General features: G+C 35.4%; 2 protein-coding genes and 1 long non-coding RNA gene across 6 annotated transcripts in view; 1 reads left to right on the forward strand and 2 right to left on the reverse strand.

Moving 5' to 3' along the window:
- The window catches only part of si:dkey-71h2.2 (low density lipoprotein receptor adapter protein 1), a 40,640-nt gene extending 21,466 nt beyond the window's left edge, over positions 1-19,174 (forward strand). For 2 of the 4 annotated variants that reach the window (XM_051875014.1, XM_051875018.1), the window contains exons 2-9: positions 1,016-1,158; positions 3,382-3,494; positions 10,720-10,834; positions 11,084-11,156; positions 11,245-11,325; positions 11,421-11,539; positions 14,037-14,071; positions 18,632-19,174. In XM_051875014.1, the coding sequence (XP_051730974.1) occupies positions 1,016-1,158; positions 3,382-3,494; positions 10,720-10,834; positions 11,084-11,156; positions 11,245-11,325; positions 11,421-11,539; positions 14,037-14,071; positions 18,632-18,725 (773 nt within the window). In that variant the 3' untranslated portion in view covers positions 18,726-19,174. Of the gene's footprint in view, positions 1-1,015; positions 1,159-3,381; positions 3,495-10,719; positions 10,835-11,083; positions 11,157-11,244; positions 11,326-11,420; positions 11,540-14,036; positions 14,072-16,256; positions 16,295-18,631 lie in introns of all 4 variants that reach the window. The other 2 variants (XM_051875015.1, XM_051875016.1) reach the window with 2 other exon arrangements.
- Positions 1-21,838, reverse strand: part of LOC127502251 (uncharacterized) — a 114,072-nt gene extending 92,234 nt beyond the window's left edge. Inside the window, exon 1 of the long non-coding RNA XR_007926804.1 lies at positions 20,536-21,838. This is a non-coding gene — a long non-coding RNA (uncharacterized LOC127502251). The remainder of the gene's footprint in view (positions 1-20,535) is intronic.
- A 116-nt stretch (positions 21,839-21,954) lies between these two features.
- The window catches only part of fndc4a (fibronectin type III domain containing 4a), a 36,255-nt gene continuing 31,791 nt past the window's right edge, over positions 21,955-26,418 (reverse strand). Inside the window, 1 exon segment of the mRNA XM_051875022.1 lies at positions 21,955-24,644. Within this exon segment, the coding sequence (XP_051730982.1) occupies positions 24,603-24,644 (42 nt within the window). The 3' untranslated portion in view covers positions 21,955-24,602.

Genomic DNA, 26,418 nt, shown 5'->3' on the forward strand with positions numbered 1-26,418 from the left:
TGTCAAAAGGCTTGTTTGAGATGCATCGGATTTTTTTTTTTATGTCTATTTGATGCTTTTCTCATTTACCACGATAATGACTTTAAATGATCTTTTTGGGGTCATTTCTCAGCCAAACTTGATGTGCAGTTAATTTGCAATTAATTAATCAGCAAATCATGTAATTAATTCGATTAAAAAATTTTTATAGCTTGACAGCCCTAATTGTTATTGTTATTATACATTATTACAAATATATATATATATATATATATATATATATATAAAATTCTAATGAGTTACTGCAGGTCAACAAGAACTTTTTAAAGAGTTTATTGATGTTTAAAACAGACAAACTTTGTCTTACCTGTCACAATGAATATAAATGATCAAAGAGGAACTATTTTCAGTGCTCTCTTCCTGCAGTTCTGATGGTTTTTCTACCATAAGAAATTTATATAAAATGAAATAATAATAAAGAATCTTTGTCATTTTGAAAGCATAATAATCAATAATTCACACTGATATAACCATTGGTGAAGGTCCAGCACTTCAGTGCCTGCTTTATATAGATTTTTGCTTCAGAATTGCAGTGGATGTCCTGTAGTCAGGTTCATTCTGCACATCTTTTGATCCAGCTCCGCTCTCCTGCAGGGCTTTGTATTGGACCCAAATGGGACCAGAAAGCTATTTAAAGCTCAGTGTGTGGCACAGTTCTCCTTACATGGGAATGAGCCCCACTTCTCCTAATGGAAAGGTGTGAAACCTGCCACCTAGGTTCAATGGATGTATTTAAATGAAAAAACACATTTTGCCAATGCAGCTGATCATTATTTATTGCATCAAAAAAGTAATTCATTCATAATGGCCTCCAGGCGTCTTTCTTGTGATATCCTGCAGTGTTAATCAATAAATCCACATTCACATTTCAGGCAGTTTGTTTTGAGCCTTTGATATTTGAAGCGTTAAACATTTAGTTTGTTTCTTAAAGGAATAGTTCACTCAAAAAGGAAAAATGTTTTATTTTGTGTCGTAGAGCTCCCAGAGAACTGGACGGACACCAAGGAGACTCTCCTGGAAGGGATGGTGTTCAATGTGAAGTATCTGGGCATGACTCTGGTTGGCCAGCCTAAAGGAGAAGACATGGCAGCGGCTGCCATCAGGAGGATTGTGACCACGGTCAGTCAGCAGAATGAAAGCGGGAATAGTGAGGAATGATCATGATCCAAGTTGGCACAAAATCTTACTTAAATCATTTTTATGCCTTTGCCAATTTGTAGTGGTATAAAATGATGTTGTCACATAATAATAATTATTATAAGCATTATTATTACACATTATTAATAATGTAAAATAATTTTTTTCTTTTGTTTTATTGAGCTACTGCAGGACACAAGAAGAACTTTGTAAAGAATTTATTGATGGTTCTCATTAGAATCAAACTGAACCCTCTGGTGTTGTTCGGTCATTTTAGACCGAAAAAAAAAAGTTGTAGTTGGAAATGTAAAAAACTGCTACTTCATCACAATGGTACAAAACTCTGTGACTTTTATGACAGTCATATGTGAGCTAAATGTTGTAAAAGAAAAAAAAAAAAAATAGTCACACCTGTCTTGTTCGTGGTCAAAAATGGCTGCCATAGGAAATGAAAGGGAAATAGGCAAAAATACGAAAATACAGAGAATTTTTTGATTGTACAATCTACAAATCAGCTACGATGCAGCAAAAAACTGCACAGCAATGAATGGGTGAAACTCTAAAACACTGAGAGTACAAAACAGACACACCCACTCAAACACACTCACTTACACACACTACACTACACTACATCATTCACACAAATGAACTGGTGTAGCTGTAACAATATGGCAAAATAAAGCCAGAAGATTGAATTCAGGTTTATTAAGCTCTGATAAAGCATTTCTGTTAAGTTTTGTTGAATTTTGATGTTAAAATAGCAAATTTAAATAGCAAATGCGCTCGTGTCCATCTGTGCACCCATGGGTGTGCTGGTCTGAAAACGAGGTGTGTTCAGGTGCATTGTTGGCGTGTTGCTATTTTGAGGCAACTGAAAACGACTGCGCCATTGACCAACTGAAACCTGCTCTAAAGTCAATGTGCAGTATTTATTTATTTTATTTTTTTTGTCATTTAAAGCTTTAACCTCGTGCATGAGCAGATCCGTTTCCTCGCTAGAGAAGCGTTCAGTTTTTCTGCTTGCAAATTCCGCCATGTAAATAGCGAATCCGCCATGGTGCAAGTGCAATTGGCTTTTAAAGGAAATGGGAGATGAGACTCTGATTGGCTTATTGCACGTTACACGCAAAACACACCTATCACTCATTGAGAGAATAGGGACAACCCTTTTGGACCATGTGCCTGGTGCGCCAACCATTTTTCCCATCGTTAAACTAGCAAAAGTGGATTCGGACACGCCCTAAGTGCACCTGCGCCATGAGCTTCAGACCATGAGCTTAGATTGTTAAAATAGGGCCCATAATCTCTATTTTAACATGAAATACAGCTTTAATTGAAAAGTTATTAAAAACATTTTGAAAATTAATCATAATTATTGCATAAATATTAATTATTACCATAAAATTCTCTCAAAATACAAAATGAAAAAGAAAAAATATTATTGAACAAAAATATATTACATTGATTTTACTGAAAATAAAAAAAGTTACATTTCAGGTGTTCAGTCACTTTTGACCACGAACAAAACAAGTGTTCACAGAGGGTTAAACAGAACAAGACAGAAAACAAAAGCTTTTTGATCAGTAGTTTTAGGGCCTCACAAAGATGAACAAAAGAGTCAGTCTTTCAGTACAGTCTGTTTCCTGTTTAAATACACAATATAACTCCTTGTTCTTCACAAAGCAAATGAAAAAGAGATTTTTCTTCCTTCATCAGCACAACTGAATCAGAACGTGACAACTTTCTCTCCAAACTGACTGTCAGACTGCGAGATGAGTTTCATTTGTGCTTTAATTCAGTGTTTACTGTCTCCTGGGAAGGGAGAAAGACCCTCCAGATATGCTTTGCCTGATTTCCTTTGTCCTTGACGAGTCCCTCTCTCTCCTCTTCTGCATTTCAACCATAATTTCCCCCTCGTCCATGTTGGCCTCTTTTCTTCCTGCCAGCAGAGTGTGTTCATATGCCGGGATCACAGTAACACCACTTAAACAAGGCAGAAGATGAATTTGATCTATTACGCGTCATCTCTTTTCAGCTCTTGTACCTGTGGAGCTGGATTTAATAACCCACACATATTTCGCTGACCTTTTCTGGTTATTGTTTATGGTCAGTGAGTTATGAGTGACATTTTAAAGCTGGCTATGACAAAGATGTTTGTTCGAGGTTCACACACACACATTATTTATCCTTGTCAACCACATGCAGGCTCGGGCCAGTGCAAAGAAGTTTCGGAAAGTGACCCTCACTGTCTCCCCCAAGGGAATCATCATCTCAGACACAGAGACCAATGACCTCGTCGAGGACGTCTCCATTTACAGGTAAAACCAAAATCACACAATCTGTGCTCTTTTATGATAATGTGGAAATCACAGTGTGGTGCAAATTGAAAGACATCCTTAAAAAACTCAAAAACTTTTTGAAAGAAGTTATGTTTCTGTTGCATTTATGTGCTCAAAAATACAGTAAAACAGTAATATTGTGAAATATTAATATAATTTAAAATAGCCATTTTCTAAGGAAGCTTGTTTCCTCCACTAAATAAAAAATAAAAAAGTTAATTGCGACTTTTTATCTCACAATTCTGACTTTTTTCCCCACAATTGCAAGTTTACATCTCACAATTCTGACTTCTTTTCTCAGAATTGTGAGTTATAAACTCACAATTCTGACTTTTTTCCTGATCTAACCCTTAAACATGATTTACTGTATAATTTATTTATTATTTATAAAATCTGTATACATTTTATAACAAATATATTTTTTTTTGCATTATATTTATGACATATTTTTGTCAAACCCAGCAGATTGAACCACATGAAGCACCTGACAAAGAATATCGTTGTTCTGTATGTTCTCAGGATTTTTAAAGCCATTGAGTCAATTATTGCATTACACATCCCTGCTTCACTCACTCCAGATCAGCTGCTTAAAGATTTTTAGTCGGTCAAGGTCTGCAGTGAGATCATTAACCAGTGAATCATTAACATCTGAGTGTGTCAAACAAATATTGATGCAAGAGGTGATCTGCTTGGATGGTATTCATAAATGTGAGATTGTGGTTGATCCTGACTGTGTCAGAGAGAGGTGATTTATTCAGTGGGCATGAGGGGGTTTGGAGTTCAGAGAGGAGCGCCCTGATCCCCTTATCAGAGACACCAGAGACACAGTCACGGGAATCATGGGAATCTGTAATCCTTTCCCATAACATACAGTACATAAACCACACACACTCTCTGTCTCTCTTTTACAATGCAAAAATTATTCTTGTTTTCCAGTAAAAGTGGCCTAAATTTATTTGAGACACAAAACTGCATATATGTTCATTATTTAACCCTCTGGTGCTCTTCGGTCATGTTTGACTGAAAATTTTTACGTTTTGTTTGTTTAGAATTTTTTACTTAATCAGAATGGTACGAAACTTGGTAAAGGTTTTGGCACTTGCTGTGTGAACACACACACACACACACACACACACACACACACACACACTTGTGTTCCTCGCGCTAAAAAATGAGCGCATTGGAAATGAATGGGAGACAAATTTCATCTAGTGGAAACGTTTGGTACTGCGGCCAAACAAAACCTTACTGAAAGCTCATTTTTTGAGATATCAAGCTCAAATTTGGAACACAGCTTTTTTGATTTATGGCTTTGGTTTTCTTGCAGTTTTAGAGTAAGTGTTTTTGAAAATATATATTTCATATAAAAATTGAAAATAGTATTTTTGTGCATTTTTCATGACAATAAACATAAAATTCTTGTTAACTTTTTTCACTTCAGCAGTAATCTGCCAAGTGTCGTCTTTGAAAAGAGACAAAAAGTCTGTGCTCCAAAGCATTCAAAATTTATGACAGTTTGAGTTGGAAATTATGCTCAACTAGTAAATAAATGGATTATATCTAAAGCGTAAATATAATTTAGTACCATAAAATCCCCTAAAAATACAAAATAGTAAACAAAAAACATTATTGAACTAAAATATAGTACATTCATTTCATTGAAATAAAGAAAACAATAAATGAAGTCATTTTTGACCAACATGTGAAGAAAAAATAATTATTACATTTTTTAAGATTTAAATTATTTCAATTTTTATTGAATTATATTTTTATTATTATTATTTTAAGCATTATTTAATTACGTTTACGCTTACAACAGAAAAAAATATAAAATTGTTTTAAGAAAAATGGAATTAAGGAAAATAAACTTAATTTAAGATACTGTACATTCTCTCTAGTCTTTAATATAAGTTAATGTAAAATTAAAATGGTAATTAAAGCAAAATACATTTATTTGATAAGCTAAATTGCATAGATATTACTTAGAGAATTTTTAAAGTTTATTTTTTCTTATTTCTTTTTTTAGTTTCTGCTTGTTCTAGCAATTTTTATTGAGGTTTACACTTACAACACTGGAAAAGAAATTCCAGAGGGGAAAGAAAAATAAATTTAATTCAAGATACTGAATATTCTCTCTAGTCTTAATATCAGTGAATGTAAAATTAAAATGGCAATTAAAGCATAATAAATTGATATAAGAAGCAAAATTACATATTACTTGAATAATTCTTCATGAACTATATTTTTCATAGGGGTTAGAAATATAAACCTCGTGAGTTTTAATATAAATGTATCTTGAGGATAAGGATTTATTTAAGGATATTTTGATATTTTTTAATGGTAATGAAGACCAAAACACTAATTAATTTTTTTTAGCAGCAGAGCATCAGGTCTGACACAAAACACTCTGTCCTTGTTCCTGGAAGTCCTCCATCCCTGTCTCTGTCCTGCCGCTCCTTCAGAGAGGCTCCGTGGGCTTCTGGCTCTTTAGTGTGATGACATATGGATTCCTGTGTAAGACAGAGGAATTCTGGGAGCTCACGTCGAGGACAAACTGCTCTCCACTGCACAGAGTTTCTGCTTCTTATTTTTTGTGTCTGTATATTAGCCTGATCCAGGTACAGCCAGAGAAAACACCCTGGAGCGACGGCTCTCATACAGCAGAATGTAATCAGTGTAGACTTTGATCACACAGACTCCGTTTGACTTTCAAAGGAGGCTGGAGAATAAACACAAGTACCAGGGGACCATGAAATCAGAGTTCAGTCGGAATGCTATAATAAATGCTATTTCAACCGGGACCCTGAGGGGGTCTTGGACAACCATTTGGAGGGTGAAGAACAGAATCATGGGTATTCTCTGCCTTCTCACTGACAGTGAAATAAATGAGAGCATCTTGAATGAAGTGGTGGGGGTTTGAAAAGAAGGAAACATATTAGTGCTGCTGATGATATGAATACTTTTCCTCATCTTTATTCACTCCTTTGATTCCCATCCCCCTCTCCACAGCTGAATATACAAATAATGAAGAAAAAAAAACACAGCCATTCTATTTTTAGTGAAAAATAGGAGATGATGTTGTTTGTCTAGGCTCAGTAGGAGCTGTCAGCTTTATTACATCACAAATTGTAAAGGTTTGAAAGGTTTTTTCTGCTTTTGTTTCATTTCCATCAATGCTCGCTGCAATTTAGGATTTTTATGTGCCTTTTTATCCAAATACACACATCATGTTCACTACTGCCAGCTTGTCTCTTGAAAAGAAAACATCTGTATTTGTGTGCAAGACTTTATTTTCCCAAGCCACAAATCTTGCACAGTGATTTGTGTAATGAGATTCACTATGGTCCCGCATTAACTGTATGGGGGTTCATGAAAAGATTAAACCCACTTTGGCTTTTTTCCCATTCTGGGAATATCATATTCCACTGTAATGTGTTCGGGAGAGAGGGGGGTCAGTAGGGCATCACTGAGGGAGCAATCCATGCCACTGCAAAGGGCTTGTTGTTTTTCCGTATTCAAGGACTTTTTTCATAAATGTTATATTTAATTTTATGTATCTACATATATTTATTTTATTTTATGTTTTATATATTTATAACATTATAAATTACATAAGCAATAACCTATCACACGAGTAACATTGCTCTATATCAGCACTGCTGTGATTCGGGCGTAGTTTAACGTCACTTTAACGCTTTAGAACTAGTAACTTCATTGAAGCTTATTGTATTATGTAGAGTAGAGTATTATGAGAGAGAGATCGACTTAAAGTGAGCGTATTACCTAATATTCTTCAGGTCAATCTTATATTCATAATCACAAAATGAGTTTGAATGTCCTCTGAGGAAAGTGATATCTTTGTCTTTGTCCTTTTAACATTTAAGGGGATTTCCCATGACAGCGCTAGTCAATGCATGCCAGTTGCGTCTTGTAAAATGTTGTTTAAAGTAAAAACAACATCCTTGTTTCAGTCCCTTTCAATATAAAAGTCTTTGTGACTGACTGACTCATAAAGACGGTCTTTGCCGCCATTTAATGGCGTATTAATGTAACTTTCGCTGAAATCGAAATCACAATCACTAACTGACCCTTTCTCAATACCAAATATAGCATGTTATTTATATAAAATATTATTTATTGAACAATAATATTTAAATGAACAACAATAGCCATTATAACAGTATAAGAAGTTTGTACAATAGGAAATAAACACAAGCAAACAGTTCAGTCAAACGTACAAAAGCAGCGCTCTAGTTAGTACAGGATTTTAGTTCAATGTAAATATAAAGTTATAAAACTTAATATAACCCTTAATCCAAATTGATTAGCTCTGGAACAAGTAATAGATTAATAAGATCAAAGATTGCCTGTTTGATATACCCAAAACAAATTATACCTCATGTTTAAACACTATCAACATACGAGTCAGCGGCAAATTCCTGAAGGACTGCTGTTCTCTGCGGGTACATGAGCGCTGAACGGCCGCTGAGGGCCTGGAGCTTGCATCTCCAAAAGCATCTAAACAAATGTTCAAATAGGCACTATGTTTACATATGTCGCATATTTGAGTTCTAAATAACTACATTCTTGCCTTAAAAACTCTTAAAACTACATTCTGTGACACAATACCAGTAGTATCTGTAAAAATATGGTGGGTTTGTTCGTCCAACATGACACTCGCTGTGAGAATGTGGACAGCGGAGTGATTCAAATGGTAAAACGGTTCCTGTGGTGATACTGGTAGAATATCGCATGGCTGGAAAGACCTCTCAGCCAATCAGATTCGAGAATCAGAATGAACTATATTTATATATATATTCGCCTTACATTGCTCTCTACTCTGTTTAATGAAATCAGCAGCATTTGGAAAATTTGGAAGCTCTTATGCTAGTCAGGGCCACAGGGTCATGTTTGTTACCCTTGAGTTGTTTATGTGAAGGCCCATGTTTTCTTCTATTTACAATGTACGTGACCTGACTGAGGCTCTATATGTTTTTGTTGAAGTTTAACAAGCGAGTGTCTCCTCCTTGCCTAAAGGCTCAAAAAGCAGACAGCTTTCATGTTAAGGCCAAACTCACTTGGATGTGCATTGCCACTTTACTGTATCTCTGCTTTTCACTTGACCTGGATTCAGTTTCTTTGTGTTTTGTTTTCTATTCATAGACCTTTCTGTTATCAGATCCTACTGTACTGTATGAGGACACATTGACAATAAAAATAAATAAAATTGCCCTATAATTAAAAAGTTAATATTAAGCACCTTAAATTTTAGACACAAGATTGCCATTTACTTTGACATGTCCTACATAGTATTCAAAATTAGAATTAGTGTGTCCCAAATCATAGTATGTTGAAATGAGTATTCCAAAGATACCTGGATGGTCTACTTTTTCCGGTTAGAGTCCGAAGTGCAGATCCGTGCACATTTTTAACAGCTAATATTGCCCACAACCCCATGCGCATTGGACGAGTATTCGATTAGAACTACAAACATGAATAAAAAGTGTTAAAAAAAACTACAAACATGGCAGATGTGTGAGACCGAGCATTTTAAATAAAGTGGTTTGAGTGATAATAATCATCTAACCTGACGAAAAGATATTTATTCAATATTATCCACATTATATTTCATCTGCAACAGCATTGTGAACTTTTATAACGATGCGTTTGGTCATTAACTTTTAAATACATCATTATGCAAACATGAGGAGAGTCTCCACATAAAAGTCCCATGACTGACAGATCACCATGCGACTATATTTCTCCCAGAAAACGGTAGGAAATTGAATTGAATGTGGAGGATTTTAACTGTGACAAGATGATTGACAAGGCAAAGCTTGCCTACTCTTCTGCAACACACTCAAAAGTTTGTGCTTTTTCTTCACAAAAACAGTACATACTACTTTTAGGGTATAGTAAGTTGGCAAATTGGGATGCAGCATTTGTTTTTTCCTCCGCAAAAAAAGAAAAAGGAAAAAAAAAGATGAAAATGTGAAGAAAGTCATTCAACAGCAAAATATAATGTTGCCATTTGTGCATCTTCCAGCGACACACAGGAGTGCTGTTACGTTTCAAAATGAATCAGTGATTTTGATTGAATCGGTTGAGTGAATGATTCAGTGACTCACAGATAAGTGGAGTGGTACAAACACAGCTGCTCTCTTATAATGTCACTCAGCCAATCAAATTTGAGGACTGAAACAAATCCTTCTATAAACATAAATAAGTGTTTTGTAATGCATTCAATTTCATGGAGTTACAGTACTTTCAGATTTTCCTATTTGATTTCCACGAAAGAAAACGGTTCATCATGTCAGTATAGCTGAGGCTGCTTAAGATCAAATGTCCTCCTCCTTTAATTCTGTTCAAAAGGAGCTACAAACAAGCTAAATTCAGGCCATTTCCAGTTTCCTTCCCTCTCAGCTTCACACTCTTTAATAATGAAGTCGTGCAATGCACCACAGACTGGAATAAATGATAATTCACCACACCCCCCATGTTCAGAGAGAGAGAAAGAGGAGGGAGAAAGGGAATAGAGAGTCTTGGGCATTTCTATTTAGGTCGTGCATCAGAAGTAGTGCACTAACAACTGTAGATGAAGTGAGATCAGCGCTCTGTCTTCACTAATGTACCTCATTATTTCACACAAGCTCTTTTGATTTGGTGCTCTAAATTCTGGTTCTTTTCCTAAAATGACATTTATAGTCCACTTTCTACTACATTTCTGATGGTTCATATGTATGTTATTGTAATGAAAATCTCATTGGGTGTGAAATATACACAGTGTTGTTAGTGGCTCTCTTCACAAATAAATAAATAAATAAAGATTGAAAGGATAAAAATGAAAATGAAAACATGTTCTTTAAACAACCACTGACTTCACCATCTCACTTCTGTTTTGGTTTAGGTTTTCCAAGAGTTTTCTCTAAACCAATATGGATCTGAGAGATTGCAGTCTTTAAATGGCTGGATGCGATTATTACTGCAGTTAGAATTGACTCAATAAATTACAGAAGATGTTTTGTTGTTTTTTTGTCGCTGAATTTCAAACAGCTTGTTGCATTGTCTCTGTAAAACAAAGCTGATGATTTTCACACACTTCCACTGAAGTTATTGATAAACCCTTGTCAGTACATTATTCATTCCTGGAAATGTTATTTAATTATATGAGTCTTTACCGGCCTTTTATTTCTCACCTCTGCAGAATATCTTACTGCACAACAGACAAAACTCAGGATAAGGTCTTCGCCTACGTCTCCCAAAGCCAGTTCAATGAAACTCTGGAGTGCCATGCCTTCCTGTGCCAAAAAAAGAAAATAGTAAGTGTCTTCAGATGCACATCATGAACATATTTGGATGTACAGTAACATTGTTTGTTAAAACCTTTCCATTTTGATAGTATTGCAATCCTTCATCACCATTGTTGTGTTTCCATATTAATTAATTAAACTGGTTATTGTGTAAGCCACAGCCTTTCCTCCTGATCCGTATCTATAGTTGGTATCTAGCGCCATCTAGTGATTGTTCAAACTCTTGTCTGATGTTGTGCGGTCACGTGTCCTCCACAGGCTCAGGCTGTGACTCTAACAGTTGCTCAAGCTTTTAAAGTAGCTCTGGATATGTGGGAGATCGCACAGGAAGGTGAGGTTTTGTGCCACGTTTGTTTATTTAGGCTATATATGGCACATATTCGCACAGATATTTCTATGTCTTGATTTTTCCATTGCAGACAAAAGCAAGAAAGTTCGCACATGCTTTTCCTGTTCAGACCCTGAATCTCAGCCTGAATCTGAACCAAACAGTGTTTCAGGTACATTTATTGGTTTAAACACAATGGTTTGCTTGATGTCTGTCTTAATCTTGTTAAATTCATGGGAATACTCATTATTTTCCTTCTTTACTCAGAGGAGGAGAAGACTCGGGTTCTGATGGAGCACAAACTGAGGAAGCCCTTCTTCCCTTCTTTCCTTTCACCATCTCCACGCAGCAGCACCAGGAGACGGCCAATCAAACACGACTCCTGGGTATGATGTCATTCAATTTTTTTTATCATACACTACCATTCAAAAGGATTCTTTAATATTTTTGAAAAAAGTCTCTCAACATTTGAAATGAATTTCCAGCATCATTACTCCAGTCTTCAGTGTCACATGATCCTTCAGAAATAATTCTAATATGATGATTTGGTGCTCAAAATTATTATCAATGTTGAAAACAGCTGAATTTTTTTCTGGAAACCGTAATACTTTTTTTTTTTTCTGGATTATTTGACAAATAGAACGTTCAAAAGAACAGTATTTATTAGAAATCAAAATTTTTTATAACATTATAAATGTCGCTTTTGATCAATTTAATGCGTACTTGCTCAATAAAAGTATTAATTTCTTTCGATAAATAAATAAATACATTTCTGAGCCCAGACTTTTGATTGACCCTTCGCCGTGAGTTTGATTGACAGGCGATCTAACCAGTCATAAAGCAGAATCTGCCATTTTGTCCAACAAAGCAGTTATGCCCTGTTCAAGTACCCACACTTGCGGTCTTTGCACTTGACCACTTGTCTACTTACATGACATATTTCCTGTATTTGGTCCAAGTGTTCAAGTAGGCGTGACGATTGCAAGTGTGTGTAGAACTTTTGATTACCCGATGGGACACACTTATAGTGTTGCAAAAAATGCAGAGTTTTTTTTATTATTTTTTTTTAAATTATTTTCAGTACTTTTCATTTTAAAATACACATATAAATGTCTGTTCAGTGGTCGCTATGTAACTAACAGAAGACACAATACTGAAATTGTGGTGCTTCTAATTAAGTGATAAAAAGCCGTTGCAAATGATGTACAAAATACACACAGCCTACTCATCTTTGCACCAATAAAATGTGCAACACTTTGTTTTACTACCAAATTATATGTAATATCTAATTAATTTAACTTTGAATTTAACGTTTTCATTGACATCTCGCGATTACGGAGCACGTGAGTTCCCGAACATAATGCATGATGGGATACGCTCACAACCCCAATTAAACACACCTGAACCAGATAATCAAGGTCTTACTAGGCAAACTAGAAACTTCTAGACAGGTGTGTTGAGGCAAATTGTAGCTAAACTCTTCAGGAAAGTGGCCCTCCAGGACCAGGAGTGGACACCCCTGCTGCAGGGTGTCCCATTTGTCAATTTTAGGCGTCAGAAGGGTGCTCACGAGCGCCCCCTTTGCGGTTGATATGCGCCCTCGATGCGCACTTTTGCCAAGCACGCACTGGTGTGAGCTCCGCAGCATCTTCCCGACAGTCAAAGCGGCATTACGTCACGAAAGTGCGGACTGGTAGGAAGACCGCGAGTGTTTAGGCTGCCATTTGGGACAAGGCCTTAGTAGATTAACTTGAAAAATGGTGTGTACTGACTCTTTCTGCGGTTGAAACAACATTCCTTCTGATGTTCATTCATGTTTATTTGAGCTATAAATAACTAGTAGTAAGAGTTCACGAGCCGCTTGAACTGAGGCACTACAGTGATCTGTCACGACACATTAAAGAGCCACAAAATGGTTTTTATTGTTTAAATTTATTTAAAAATTACTAAATTTGAGACTTATCAAAAGTATCTTGTTCTGTCTTGTCTGTCGACGTGTTTTCAGTGTCCTCTTTGCTCTGCAATGTATTTTTCACTGCGTGAGATTATGATGTGTGGCGTGAGAGCGGCTTTGTCGGACGTAGCAAAAGTAACTAAAGGGGCGGGTCTTTGCGAACGGTCAATTGTGTGGGTTCTAGTAGCAAATGATGGTTAGTAGTTCGTTCAGAGCATAACTAATTTCACACATAAATATCTCTTCAGAGAAGGGCAGTAGTGCTTTTCCGGCAGTTTATGTTGAATCGTTTCCATATTATGTGATTAAATATGGCTGAAATGCCAGGCAATCCTTTCTGGTAACCTAAATCTAGTTTGTCTTTTGGCCCACCTGATCATCTGAATCCTCATTTTCATTAATTTTCTGAAAGAGTGCCACTATTATGCAGAGTATCAGCTCCAAAATGAAGGTCAGTTGTTTTGATACCAAACAAGCCATGCCAAAATAGGTCATTACTCTTACCGCTGGCTAATTGCCATTATATTATCAGTCAGCATGGCCTGTCCTGTAGATGAAGCACACAGTCACCACTAAGTGGCATTCTCTGCTTTAATACTGTGTTTATTGATTAAACATATGACCACTAGGCGGAGAGCTGCCCATATTGGATCTGTTAAGCTCTCTGTCTGCACACCGTGTTCAGCCGTGCCTTTGATAATTACTTTTTTCAGCGGTGATTGAATTTCGTTCAGTGTTCAGACAGGTTCTGAAACACAATTATAATCTTCACTCTGCTGGTCTCATAATGACTGTCACAGAAGATACAGTAGATAAAGTCTTTAGAGTTTGCTGGTGCTGGTGTGGTTCAAGTTACTCTCTGGTTCTGCAGGTGTGATACAGATGTGATCTGTGATGTGTTTGCTTATCCTGTGGTCTCTTATTTTCAGGATGCGGAAGATGGCCTCGATGATGCGTTTTCAAGGTATGTTTGTGTTTAATCACACACAGTCACAGAAAACTGTCTGTGGAATCAGAGATTGTTCCTCCAGGAGAGTGTTTATTGGAGATGTAGTGCTTTTTGATCATAACTTACCCTTTAAAATACTCTCACATACATATACACAAAAAGAAAAGAACTGACTGTGGTTTAAAAAAAGAAAAGAAAACATCACTACACTAATAATTACGCATTTCAATTAATAGTAAAATTCCATCAAATTGAGTTGAGTAATCCTTACTTATTATTCATATTATGAATTATGAATTTTAAATGAGTAAAAAAAACTTCAGCTTAATAAAACATTTTGTATAAATCTTAAATTTAAACATATTTTCATTTTTTTTTTTAAATTTATGAATACAATTCACATAAACAAAATGGTGTTTTATTAAGCTCTAGTTTTTTTTACTCATTTAAAATTCTTAGTTCATAATATGGATAATAATAAGGATTTTTTGATGGAATTTTACTATTAATTGAAACGCATAAATCTTAAAAAAAAACAAAACAAAAAATAAATATTTTTTGGAGTATACCGTTCAAAAGTTTGGTGTCTGTAAGATTATTTTAATGTTTTTGGAAAAAGTTTATTTGATCAGAAATACAGTAAAACAGTAATATTGTAAAATATTTTTACAATTTAAAAGAACTGTTATCTATTTGAATATATTTTAAAAGTAATTTATTCCTGTGATCAAAGCTGAATTTTCAGCATCATTACTCCAGTCTTCAGTGTCACATGATCCTTCAGAAATCATTCTAATATGATGATTTACTGCTCTGATTATTATCAATGTTTAAAACGATTGTGCTGCTTCATATTTTTGTGGAAACTGATTCTTTGACAAATAGAAAGTTAAAAAGAACAGTACTTATTTGAAAAAGAAATCGTTTTGTAACATTATAAATGCCTTTAACAATTTTGACCAATTTAATTAATCATTGATGAATAAAAGTTTCTTGATAAATCTTACTCTCCCCAAACATTGAACGGTGTATATGTATAAGTTTATGCTAAGATCATTTTAACTGCAATGCAGCTCAGCAAATGTCTGAACACAGAATTTAAAAAAGAGATCATTTCCCCTCGAGATACAGTGAATTCAGTCAAGCTTTCTTTGTTTCTTATCTTTGTTGATTCAGTGCCTTAAAGACCCCTTGAAATCAAAATGTGATTTTTGTAGCATTTCGTCCATGTGTTTTCGCTTGTATGCAGATGTGGAACTATTTGTAAAATATTTTGCCTCATATAATCAGCTAATGTGTTCACGCTCCCTCAGGTGTGACATTATGTCTCATAAAGCGGAGATGGAGCGAGATTCGGCTCACAGTAGGAGCGCTGAAACACATTAACCATCGCAGCTCTGGTTCAGATTAATGGACATGGTGAATCATTTTATTCTGAGTGTCTCTCCACACACGGTTATTAATATCAATTCAAACAGAGCCCTGGAGATGAATGCAATGATAGTTTGGAGTTATTCACGTTTAGCTCGTCTCCATGAACAGCAGCAGATGGAAGAGTTTATAACAAATTCATTCAAGCATTTCTGTGTACATATACACACACTCACCGGCCACTTTATTAGGTACACCTTACATTCCTCCGAGATTTTTCCATATCATCACACAGCTGCTGCAGATTTTGCCTGCTGAAGCAGTTGAAAAGGTGTACCTAATAAAGTGGCTGGTGAGTGTGTGTGTATATATAGCCTATATATAGATTTGTGAAAGATTAACTATCTGTCTCTGTATGGGTTTGTGTAAACTTGTCGAAAAAATTACATGTTACAAGTCTTTATATGATTGCTTACCACATTCTCGGCCACCCTAAAGTTGTAGCTGGTTGTGATGCCAGTGCATTACTATGACTTCATTGCTGGCATACAGCGGGTCAGGAACAGCACTCTCATCTCGGCAGTGGAATCCATTATTATAAGTAACGTAATGGGCCAAAAAGGACCAGGATTCAGATGAGGCGAATCCAAATCGTCAGCTCTTTCCTTTCACTGAGCGTGTAGAAAAACACAATAAAAACCGTAATAATAGATCTCCACTTGCTGACAAAGGCTGGTAAAGTTTGAACCGTGGGATGCTGGGAGGATGTGATGGTTTAATGATAGTTCACTGTCAGTGTGTGTCATGTTCTCTCTCACCTGCCATGCAGCAATATGGAGGTGGAGGAGATGGACGCAGGTAAGTGAGGTGAGAGAAACCGTACCGCGTGATGACATGCCTCGGATTTCATCAACCATCAGTAGTGAGAAACTAATATCATTACACTTCAGACTCCTTCATGGTCACCGCCTGACAAGATTCAACACAATGAGTCTCATTCACTATCAATTGTGTACACTATTCGTATTTATACGCACATTTGAAAACTTTCCGCCTAATTCACAACACTTGCGTACGCACATTAATTTGTTCTTAACCTCATAAATTCGGAGTATTCTAAATGAGCGACCTCACGCCTGAGGTTAGTAATTTACATAAAACACGCCCACTTCATGTCCATATAAGGGCATTCCACACACCCTTTTCTTTCATCACTCTCAGCAAACATGACGCTCTCTAAAGACGAGTTCTCGCGAGCACCTGCAGCAAGATCCGCGGAAAATACCAAGAGTGACATCCTCAAAATAAGTTCAAACGCAATAAACACCTTTTATACAGATATTACAGACCTCTGATTAGCTGTACATATGCGGATCTGCGTCTTTCATGCAGAGCTACAGTTTGAGCTATGACACACCTTTTCTTAGACCTTTACTGATAGGTCTATATATGATGAAATATAGTCTATTTAAGATCTATATGTTTAAAATTTCATCTTTACATGTTTATAAGGCCACCAGTGTCATTTTTGTGTAGGTTTCAGTTCCTACATTTTTCGTAATTTTGAATTCATTTTATAACCAAAGTTATTGATGAATCACAGTTTTTCTTGGAAACATTCATACGCAGCTTTCACACACAAAATTGTGCGTACGCATACTTAGTGAATGAGACCCAATTAACTTACAACAGGGTTCCCAGTGAATTTCCATGACCTTTTGAGTCATGAAGTTTTGATTCAGACTAATGAATCAGGTCTGAATGATTCACTGTAAAGAAGTCAAACAAATGATTCACTCACAATTTATTATTGCAAGATTATCTACATTACGGTTCAAAAGTTTTTAAAAAAGTTTTTTGATCAAAAGGATCAAATGTTACAGTAATTTTTTTAATGTTAGAGAAGATTTCTATTTCAACTAAATGCTGTTCTTTTGAACCTCCTATTTATCAAAGAATCCTAGAAAAAAAAGAACTGTTTTCAGCCCTGATAATAATAATAATAAATGTTTTTTTGAGCATCAAATCAGCATATTAGAATGATTTCTGAAGGATCATGTGACACTGAGGACTGGAGTAATGATGCTGAAAATTCAGCTTTGATCACAGGAATAAATTACAGTTTAAAATATATTCAAATAGAAAACAGTTATTTTAAATAGTAATAATATTTCACAATATTGCTGTTTTTACTGTATTTTTGATTAAATAAATGCAGCCTTGGTGAACAAGAGACTTCTTTCAAAAACATTCAAAAAATCGTACCGACACCAAACTTTTGAACAGTAGTGTTGCTGATGAAAAGTTTTAGAATTAAAAAAATTCCCAAGTAATATCCGTGTCTGTAAAATGAAATATCCCTGACATTTCCAGGTTTTTGATGACTGTGGGAACCTTGATAAAAGCATTGTTGCATGAGCATCTTTCACATCATTCAGTGTCATTTTTAATTTAGTTTTAAAATCCAATTTAATCCTTCAAACCCTTCTAAGCTAACACACACACACACACACACACACACACACACACACACACACACACACACACACACACACACACACACACACACACACACACACACACACACACACACACACACACAGATGAATGGATAAGACAATACAGTTTAGCACAAACTTCAGTACAAAAAAGTTGGACAAAAAGTTATTTTTATTGTTATAATTGTGACTTCATAATATGAAGATATGAATCCAACTGGAAAAACTTATGAAAAGATGTCTTTTAATTAGTCAAATAGCAATAGCAAATAGTGGAGCTCTGCAGCCATCTACTGGTTAAAGTGAAAATCACATTTTATTGTCTGGGTCTCTGGAGTACATCCCTATGGAAGCCCGTTTCCGCCACTAAATAAAAAAATAAAAACAATAATTGCGACTTTATATCTCACAATTCTGACTTTTTTCCTCACAATTGTGAGATATAAACTCATATAAATATAAAGTGATATAAAGTCAGAATTGTGAGATATAAAGTTTCACCCAATTGCAAGTTTATATCAGAATTGTGAGAAAAAAAAAATCTAAAATAAAAATCACAATTACTGTTTTTTTTTCAGTGGCGGAAATGGGTTTCCATACATCCCAAACGAATGGCATACAAGGGTTAAGAGTTTGAAAAAGTTTAAAATAAGAAGGAAACATTATAAGAAATATTAAAGATTACTCTTCCTGTTCCCTCAATCAGACTGGCGACGTCCCGCAGCAGAACCGTGTCTGAGGATGCAGCTGTGAGTCCAGAGGAAGATCTCCTGTCCTTCAGCAGTGAGGACTCCGACTGAACACACACACACACACACACACTTGTATATATGGTTTACGGGGACTCTCCATATACGAAATGGTTTTTATACTGTACAAACTGTATATTCTATCCCCCTACGCTACCCCTACCCCTAAACCTACCATCACAGAAAACTCTCTGCATTTTTTGAATTTCAAAACAACACTTTAGTATGTTTTTTAAGCCATTTGGTTTACAGAAGGTGTCCCCATAAAACATGTTTACGTTGTTATACCCATGTCATTATACACGTGTCCTCATAAACCATGTACACAAGAACACACACACACACACACACACTGACACACTCACTCTCTAACCAGCCTATCAGAACGTGTCCTGAACACAACACACCGTTCAGCTCCTGCCTCAGTGATGGACTTACTCACTCCACTGCCACTCAAAACAGTCCCACAATAAAGCATCACAGACGTGCATGATTCATAACTCTTGAATGCCAGTGTACTTGCATTATAATACAGTAAGTTCAGGGTAAGAACTTGACAATACAACATGTATAAAACTGCATGTTGTCATATTGTACTCAAGCGTTTGTGTAAGTAGATTTGCTACCTGTATAATGTAAAGAGAGTAAATCTTTTCGACGCATTGGTGCTATATTGTAGATACTTTGGTCATGTTATTTAAATATACAATAACTACAAACATGTACTTGAAAGGGAGACCAAATGTACATTCCACAGAGAACTGATGTTTGTCCTTCAGCGCAGCGTTCTTCACGACTCCCACGGCTTTCATCTGAAGTCAGATCGCTCGAGTGCTTTGTGCCGAACATGAGCCACTGTAAAGCTCTCAGACAAGTGTGATTAAACTTTACAGGATCCGCATGTGTTCGAGAACTTCACTCGAGCTGAACGTTTACAAATACGTATGTAGAACCGTTCAGGACTAACATATTGAAGCACTGTTGAATTTCAGAGCCAGGTTGTGGGTCAGGGGACGTTTGCTTAAGCAATCATTACAGAAATTATTTTCTGCGGATCATGGAATTTTGAAATTTTGAATTCGTTCTTTTTTTTAGGATCCACAATATTGCCGTCTCAAAGCCTCTCACACTGGCTTCCAAACCATAAGTGTTAGATTTATTATTATCACTGTTGTTGTTTATGTTCACAGTACACTTTCACTCATCAGCCAATCTTATTTTTAAAGGTTTATTTCGCTTCAGAATTAAAATTTCCTGATAATCTACTCACCTCCATGTCATCCAAGATGTTCATGTCTTTCTTTCTTCAGCTGAAAAGAAATGAAGGTTTTTGAGGAAAACATTCCAGGATTTTTCTCCATATAGTGGACTTCACTGGGGTTCAACGGGTTGAAGGTCCAAATGTCAGTTTCAGTGCAGCTTCAAAGAGCTCTACATGATCCCAGACGAGGAATAAGAGTCTTATCTAGAGAAACCATCGGCCATTTTCTAAAAAAATAAAAAATGATAAACTTTTTAACCACAAATGCTCGTCTTGCACTGCTCTGTGATGCTCCACGCATTACGTAATCGCGTTGAAAAGGTCTTTGTAAACACTCCGCCTACGTCACACGTGATTACGTAATGCGTGGCGCATCGCAGAGCAGTGTAAGACGAGCATTTGTGGTTAAAAAGTATATAATTTTTAATTTTTTTTTAGAAAATGACTGATCATTTCGTTAGATAAGACCCTTATTCCTCGTCTGGGATCGTGTAGAGCTCTTTGAAGCTGCACTGAAACTGACATTTGGACCTTCAACTCGTTGAACCCCAGTGAAGTCCACTATATGGAGAAAAATCCTGGAATGTTTTCCTCAAAAACCTTCATTTCTTTTCCACTGAAGAAAGAAAGACATGAACATCTTGGATAAATTATCAGGAAATTTAAATTCTGAAGTGAAATAATCCTTTAAAGTTAATTCTTTTAAATATATGCAACTTCTTAATTTAAGGACCTGTGGACTGTTTTTAATTATCATATGTTATAATATCAAGTTATGACATAATCCAGTCAGACAATGTCAAAATCATCACTGATTTAGTTAAACTTTGGGCAGAAAATCATCACACATTCATTTTGCCAAAATAAATGTCATATTCTGTCACTCAGATATTGGATAGAAAGAGAAATGTATATCTTACTTCTAACATTTCTGTGCTTTATAAGTGTTGAACTAAAAAATATTACATTTTGCCTCTCAGAAATGAAAAATAATCTTTACAGCAGTGTTACATGTGATATACTGCCATTCTGCCCTTTTTATGTGATATTAAAAAGCACACTCAGAAATCTCTTCATCATTTACTGAAATCATTAAACGTTCAGTCTTTGAGCCTCAGTAACTCTGTCAGCTTTTTTCTCTTTTGTGCAGTTTTGAATATGCAGTATTTCCTCTCAACATCTTTTTTTTTTTTTTTACATTATCTTCCTAAAAGTGGAACAAGTTTCATTTAATTTAATAGAATATAGCAGTATTTACTGTAGGTAAAGGTCTGTTCAGTTAGTGGTGTTCTGGTTATTTTGGTTAATTATATTGAAACTGTCAGTGGTTTAATAATTAATATTTGATCTGATTTTACTGCTTATTCATTTTAAATAATCACTGTTTCCTGTGGAAGGATTTGAGGCGCTTTCAGTGTCTTTAACAACTGCAACAAGCATAGCAAAACATTTTTGTCACCATTTATGAAATGATTTCTTAAATATTGTTCAATCCGTGTCTCTATAAAGTGTGATTGTCTTTATAATGTGTTTCATTTTATAATTTTTTATAGTAAGTAACTGAAGTTGGTGCTTTAAGAAAATCTATGCAATCTATGTTTGGCTTTGTACGCATACTAATTTTTATTATTTAACCATCATGAAACCATAATGGAGCTCAAGAGGTCATTTGCATATAAAATTGGTTGATATTTAATAATGTATAATAAAATATTTGTTCAAAAACACAATCATATCTTGTGATTTTACTGGCATTAGACCAAAGAATATTGAGCATCAACATGATGTAGAGTTTGTCTCCATTTTGAAAATATTGTTAATTTGATTAATTCCCTAATGTTTTATCAACACTAATGACTCTTAATGTACTTTGCTTGGTGGTTGAATGCACCAATAAACTAGTTCCCACTTTATTAGCATGTTTGTGTTGAAACATGATACAGCTTTGGGTTTCTGTTCAGTACTTCTCTCAAATTCTAAATAAGCCGTCAGAAAGAAGGCAAGAAAAAACAAGCTTCCTTCAAGTCATTCATTATCTTTATTAAAACTGTTAAGGAGAAATAGAAGATAACAAAAACATCTAATTTAAGAGAATAAACATGAACTGAGAGCATAAAAACAAAAACATATGCATGCACTTTTCATCATGAGGATTATGGCATCTTAATATTCTTAATTATAAACAATAATTCAGTTAGATATTCTTTTTCGAGCATTTTATTTGTATACAACACAATGAGATTAGCAATTATGTACATTATTCAGTCTGGCAGGTTTCAAGATTAGCATGTGGGGGGAAAACAGAGGGTAAATAAGCAGTGCTAGCCGACTGGTGTTGTTCGCGGTCAAAAGTGACCGAACACCTGAAATGTTACCTTTTTTTTTTTTTTTTTTTTTTTTTTGTATTTTCAGGAAAATCAATGTAATATATTTTGGTTCAATAATATTTTTTCTTTTTTTCTTTTGTATTTTGAGAGAATTTTATGGTACTAATTAATATTTATGCAATAATTATGATCAAATTTTTCCCATTGAAAAAAACAAAAAAAAAAAAAAAAAAAAATCAAATTTTTTTAAAATTACTTTTCAATTAAAGCTGTATTTCATCTTAAAATAGAGACAGTGGGTGCTATTTTAATGATCTAAGCTCATGGTCTGAAGCGCATGGTGCAGGTGCGTGTCCGAATCCACTTTTGCTATAGTTTAACGACGGAAAAAATTGTTGGCACCCGGCGCATGGACTTAAAGGGTTGTACCTCTTCTCTTAATGAGTCATGGGTGTGTTTTATGCATAATGTGCAATAAACCAATCAGATTCTAATCTCCCATTCACTTTAAAATCCAGTTGCGTTCGCGCCATGACAGATTCGCTATTTACGTGGCGGAATATAGACACTCAACCTGACGAGTCAGTTTAAATACATGTGTGTACTGCCACGATTGGTCAAATAATTAGACAAATTCATTCGTCATTACAGCAAATAGGTAATTCTGATACATGCAATGACTATCTATTATGACATGTAGGCATTTTTATCTTTATGCACACAATAATAATCTTTTACATTGTTACACTGCTGCTCCTGTGTGTGTAACAAGCAGAGTGTACGTGTGTTGTGCAGCTGCCTATAGGCGCATATTACTAACACACTCTTTAAATAACAAAAAAAATACTTTAGACCAGGTTTCAGTTGGTCAATGACTCAGTCGTTTTCAGTTGCCTCAAAATAGCAACACGCCAACAATGCACCTCATTTTCAGACCAGCACGCCCATGGGCGAACAGATGGACACGAGCGCATTTGCTGTTTAAACAATATGGCGCAGGACATGAAAATAATAACTGCGTCGGCCTGAAACACTTGCGTCGCACCTGCCGTCGCATTGTGCCGGGTGTATGATAGTGCCCTAACGCCTTTAAAATTCAAATTTTGAAGGTAGATTAGTGCCATCTGGTGGGAGTAAACGAAAGAAAAACATCTGTAATGTGGTGTAACCAGATGCCTGTACAGCTCTATATAAAAAGGCTTAAAAATTCTAGTTGTTTTTAGACATAAATACTTTACTTACTTTATTAAGTTGTGGATTTGGATATGTATTTAGACATTCTCAAAGACAATTTTTTGTCAAGGTTTAGATTTTTTTTTTTAAATGTTGATTCGAAGTGTCAGTTTTTACATTCATTTTTTACTACAGTCAAACCTGAACACAGAGAAAGACATTTTGTTACACATAACATCAAAATTCAACAAAAATGGAATAAAAAATGAACAAGAATGCTTTATCAGAGCTATATCAACCTGAATTCAACCTCTTATTTGAGTCTTCTGGCTCAATTTTGCCATATTGTTACAGCCACAGCAGTTCATTTGTGTGTGAATGATAGTGTGTGTGAGTGTGTGTTTTCAATTTGTACTCTCGATGTTTTAGAGAGTTTGCAGTCCATTTTTTACTGCATTGTGGCTTAATTATTGATTTTATTTCATGCATTTGTTAAAAACTTGCTTTGTTGTCACATGTAGCGACTGCCATAAAAGTCACAGAGTTTCGTACCATTCCGATGAAGCAGCGATTTTTAAAATTTCCAAACATTTTCGGTCTAAAATGACCGAACAACACCAGAGGTCTAGCCATATTTAGGATACGAAAAAATAAACTGTTATGAAACTATGTACAAGCAGAGAGATTTGGCTCCAGTCTGTTCTCTCTAATAAGCAGCAGCTCAGTCACAATTCCAGCAGTTTTACAGACTAATGAAAGTAAGAGCACAAGCTTAATCTAATGACCTGCTTCTGTACACGTCCTATCAGACCGCGAGAGACGCATGCACAAACTAAACTAGCTAATAAAGAGTAGAAACCCTGTCATACTTCACCAGTACCATATTAAAAATACACTTTCCTTCCTTGTCTATACAAGAGAAAAAATCCCAGATTTAATCTGATATATTGCAGGAAAGTTTTGGGAATTCTCCATCCATCCATCATACAATATCACAATGTTATTTACAGTCCCAGTAGATTGCTTTAGTATATGATGTGTGTATGGGTGGGCCGATGCTGCGGTGTAGCTGTAGATGTGAGGATTCTTCACTGCGTTATGATGGAAGGGCCGATAAACTGTCGTCCTGATATGCGGGTGGTGCGACGGACGTCTACGAAACTCCCATCACACCTCGATGATGTTGATGGATGGCACAGACTGGTGGAACTGCAACAGACAAACAAAAAACAGAAGAGTGATTCTCCTCTGAGGGGCTCATTTCATCAACGCCCACAGTCGTTTGGGACAGGATGGCTTCCTGCCGCTGGATGTATTTGCAGCGTGAGATTATTGTATATAAGGCTGCGAGCTGTAAGGTGTAATGCACACGGAGATGAATGCGCATCATTTTGCTCTGTAGCAGTGCAATATGTCGAGATGGAGGCCATTAGGGTCTTGGCGCAGGGGATGACATCATCACAGGGTCTGATATTGATTTTATGACGCGTCTATGAGGGCCGGGTTTGATGTGTTATAAGGACTAATGGTGGCACATAGAGGAACGAGTGAAATGTGATGCATCTGCCCTTGCTTTATCACTCTGAATATCCAACACAGAGAAAGTGCCCAGTGAAGAGCTGGAACATGAAGGCTCAAAGGCACATGGTGGTTTTCCTGAGATGGTTTATTTTAGAAGTAGGTCAGTATCTCTGGCGTTTGATCCTTATTATGCTAAAAAAATGTCTGTGATTCTAAAATTAAGTTTCATGCATAATATTTTCCACTTTCCTCTCAGTCTGTATCGTCATGGATGCTACAAAGAAGAAATAAATATTTTTCTATAATGTTGGATCTTAATTTAACCCTCATGTTTTGTTCAAGTTCTGGGTACGATCTTGTTGGAGTGGGTTAAATTGACCTTAATTGGATTCAATACAATTCCCCAAAAATCACACTATGAAAAAAAAAAACACAATCAGGTGCAAACAATAAACTTTTAATATCAATACTTTATGCACATTACAAAGAACAAATATCTGAATTTATGATTTATAAAAATGTTTTTAACCACTGTTTTTAAGTTGCCCCTCCTCCCACCCGTGGGACATTTGCCATTACACATTAATAACATTAATATCTTAGTCTAAACCTAAAGTAATCTTGACAAACTATATCATTTGAAAGCTTTCAGACTCTCGTTTTCATATTTTGTGACTATTTTTAAAAGAAATGACAGAGAAATAGAGATAAATTCTCTATTTGTGATGTGGCACATGCCAGGGTTCTTTCCGTGTTTTTTTAATGTGGGTTTTAGAGATTGAATTCAAATCAAATGTTAAGATTAAATTACTCAATTTACTTCTGAATATAATGTATACTTCATAAATATTATGAAAAGTATGGAAATACATGATTAAGATCACTCAAATCATATATGGAAATGGGTGTGCCCTAATATGGTCACGGTGGTGTCTGGATGTCATCTAGTGGAAAAGTTTGGTACTGCACACAAAAAAATCTTACTAAAAGTTCATTTTTTGAGATATCAACCTAAAATTGGGCGCAGTTGTTCGGATGTTTGGCTTTGATTTTCTTGAAGTTTTAGAGTTGAACATGTTTTGCAAAATAATATATATTTTATAACAATTATATTTTTATATTTTACATTTTCCTAAACTTAAACTTCTATAACGTCTTTTTATTTTTATTTTATAATTTTTTTCTTCTACAATAATCTGTGAAGTGTCCCCTTTAACTTAAGTCTGTGCTCTGAAGTATTCAAGATTTGTATCAATTTAAGTTGGAAAAGTCATTTTCATGTCTTTGTTTAAAAAGTGGGACAGACAATTAACAGGTAAAACAACTTTATATTTTCACAAACTTTGAAAATAAAAAGTTGTTAAACTCAGTAAGACACCGGCATTTCAGTAATTGAAGAGCTCTGACACAGAAGTGTTTTGTATTTTGGGTCTGTACAGTTGCTTTTGAACATTAAAATATG

This window comes from Ctenopharyngodon idella, chromosome 20, assembly GCF_019924925.1.
Source record: "Ctenopharyngodon idella isolate HZGC_01 chromosome 20, HZGC01, whole genome shotgun sequence".
NCBI classification, from domain to species: Eukaryota; Metazoa; Chordata; class Actinopteri; order Cypriniformes; family Xenocyprididae; genus Ctenopharyngodon; species Ctenopharyngodon idella.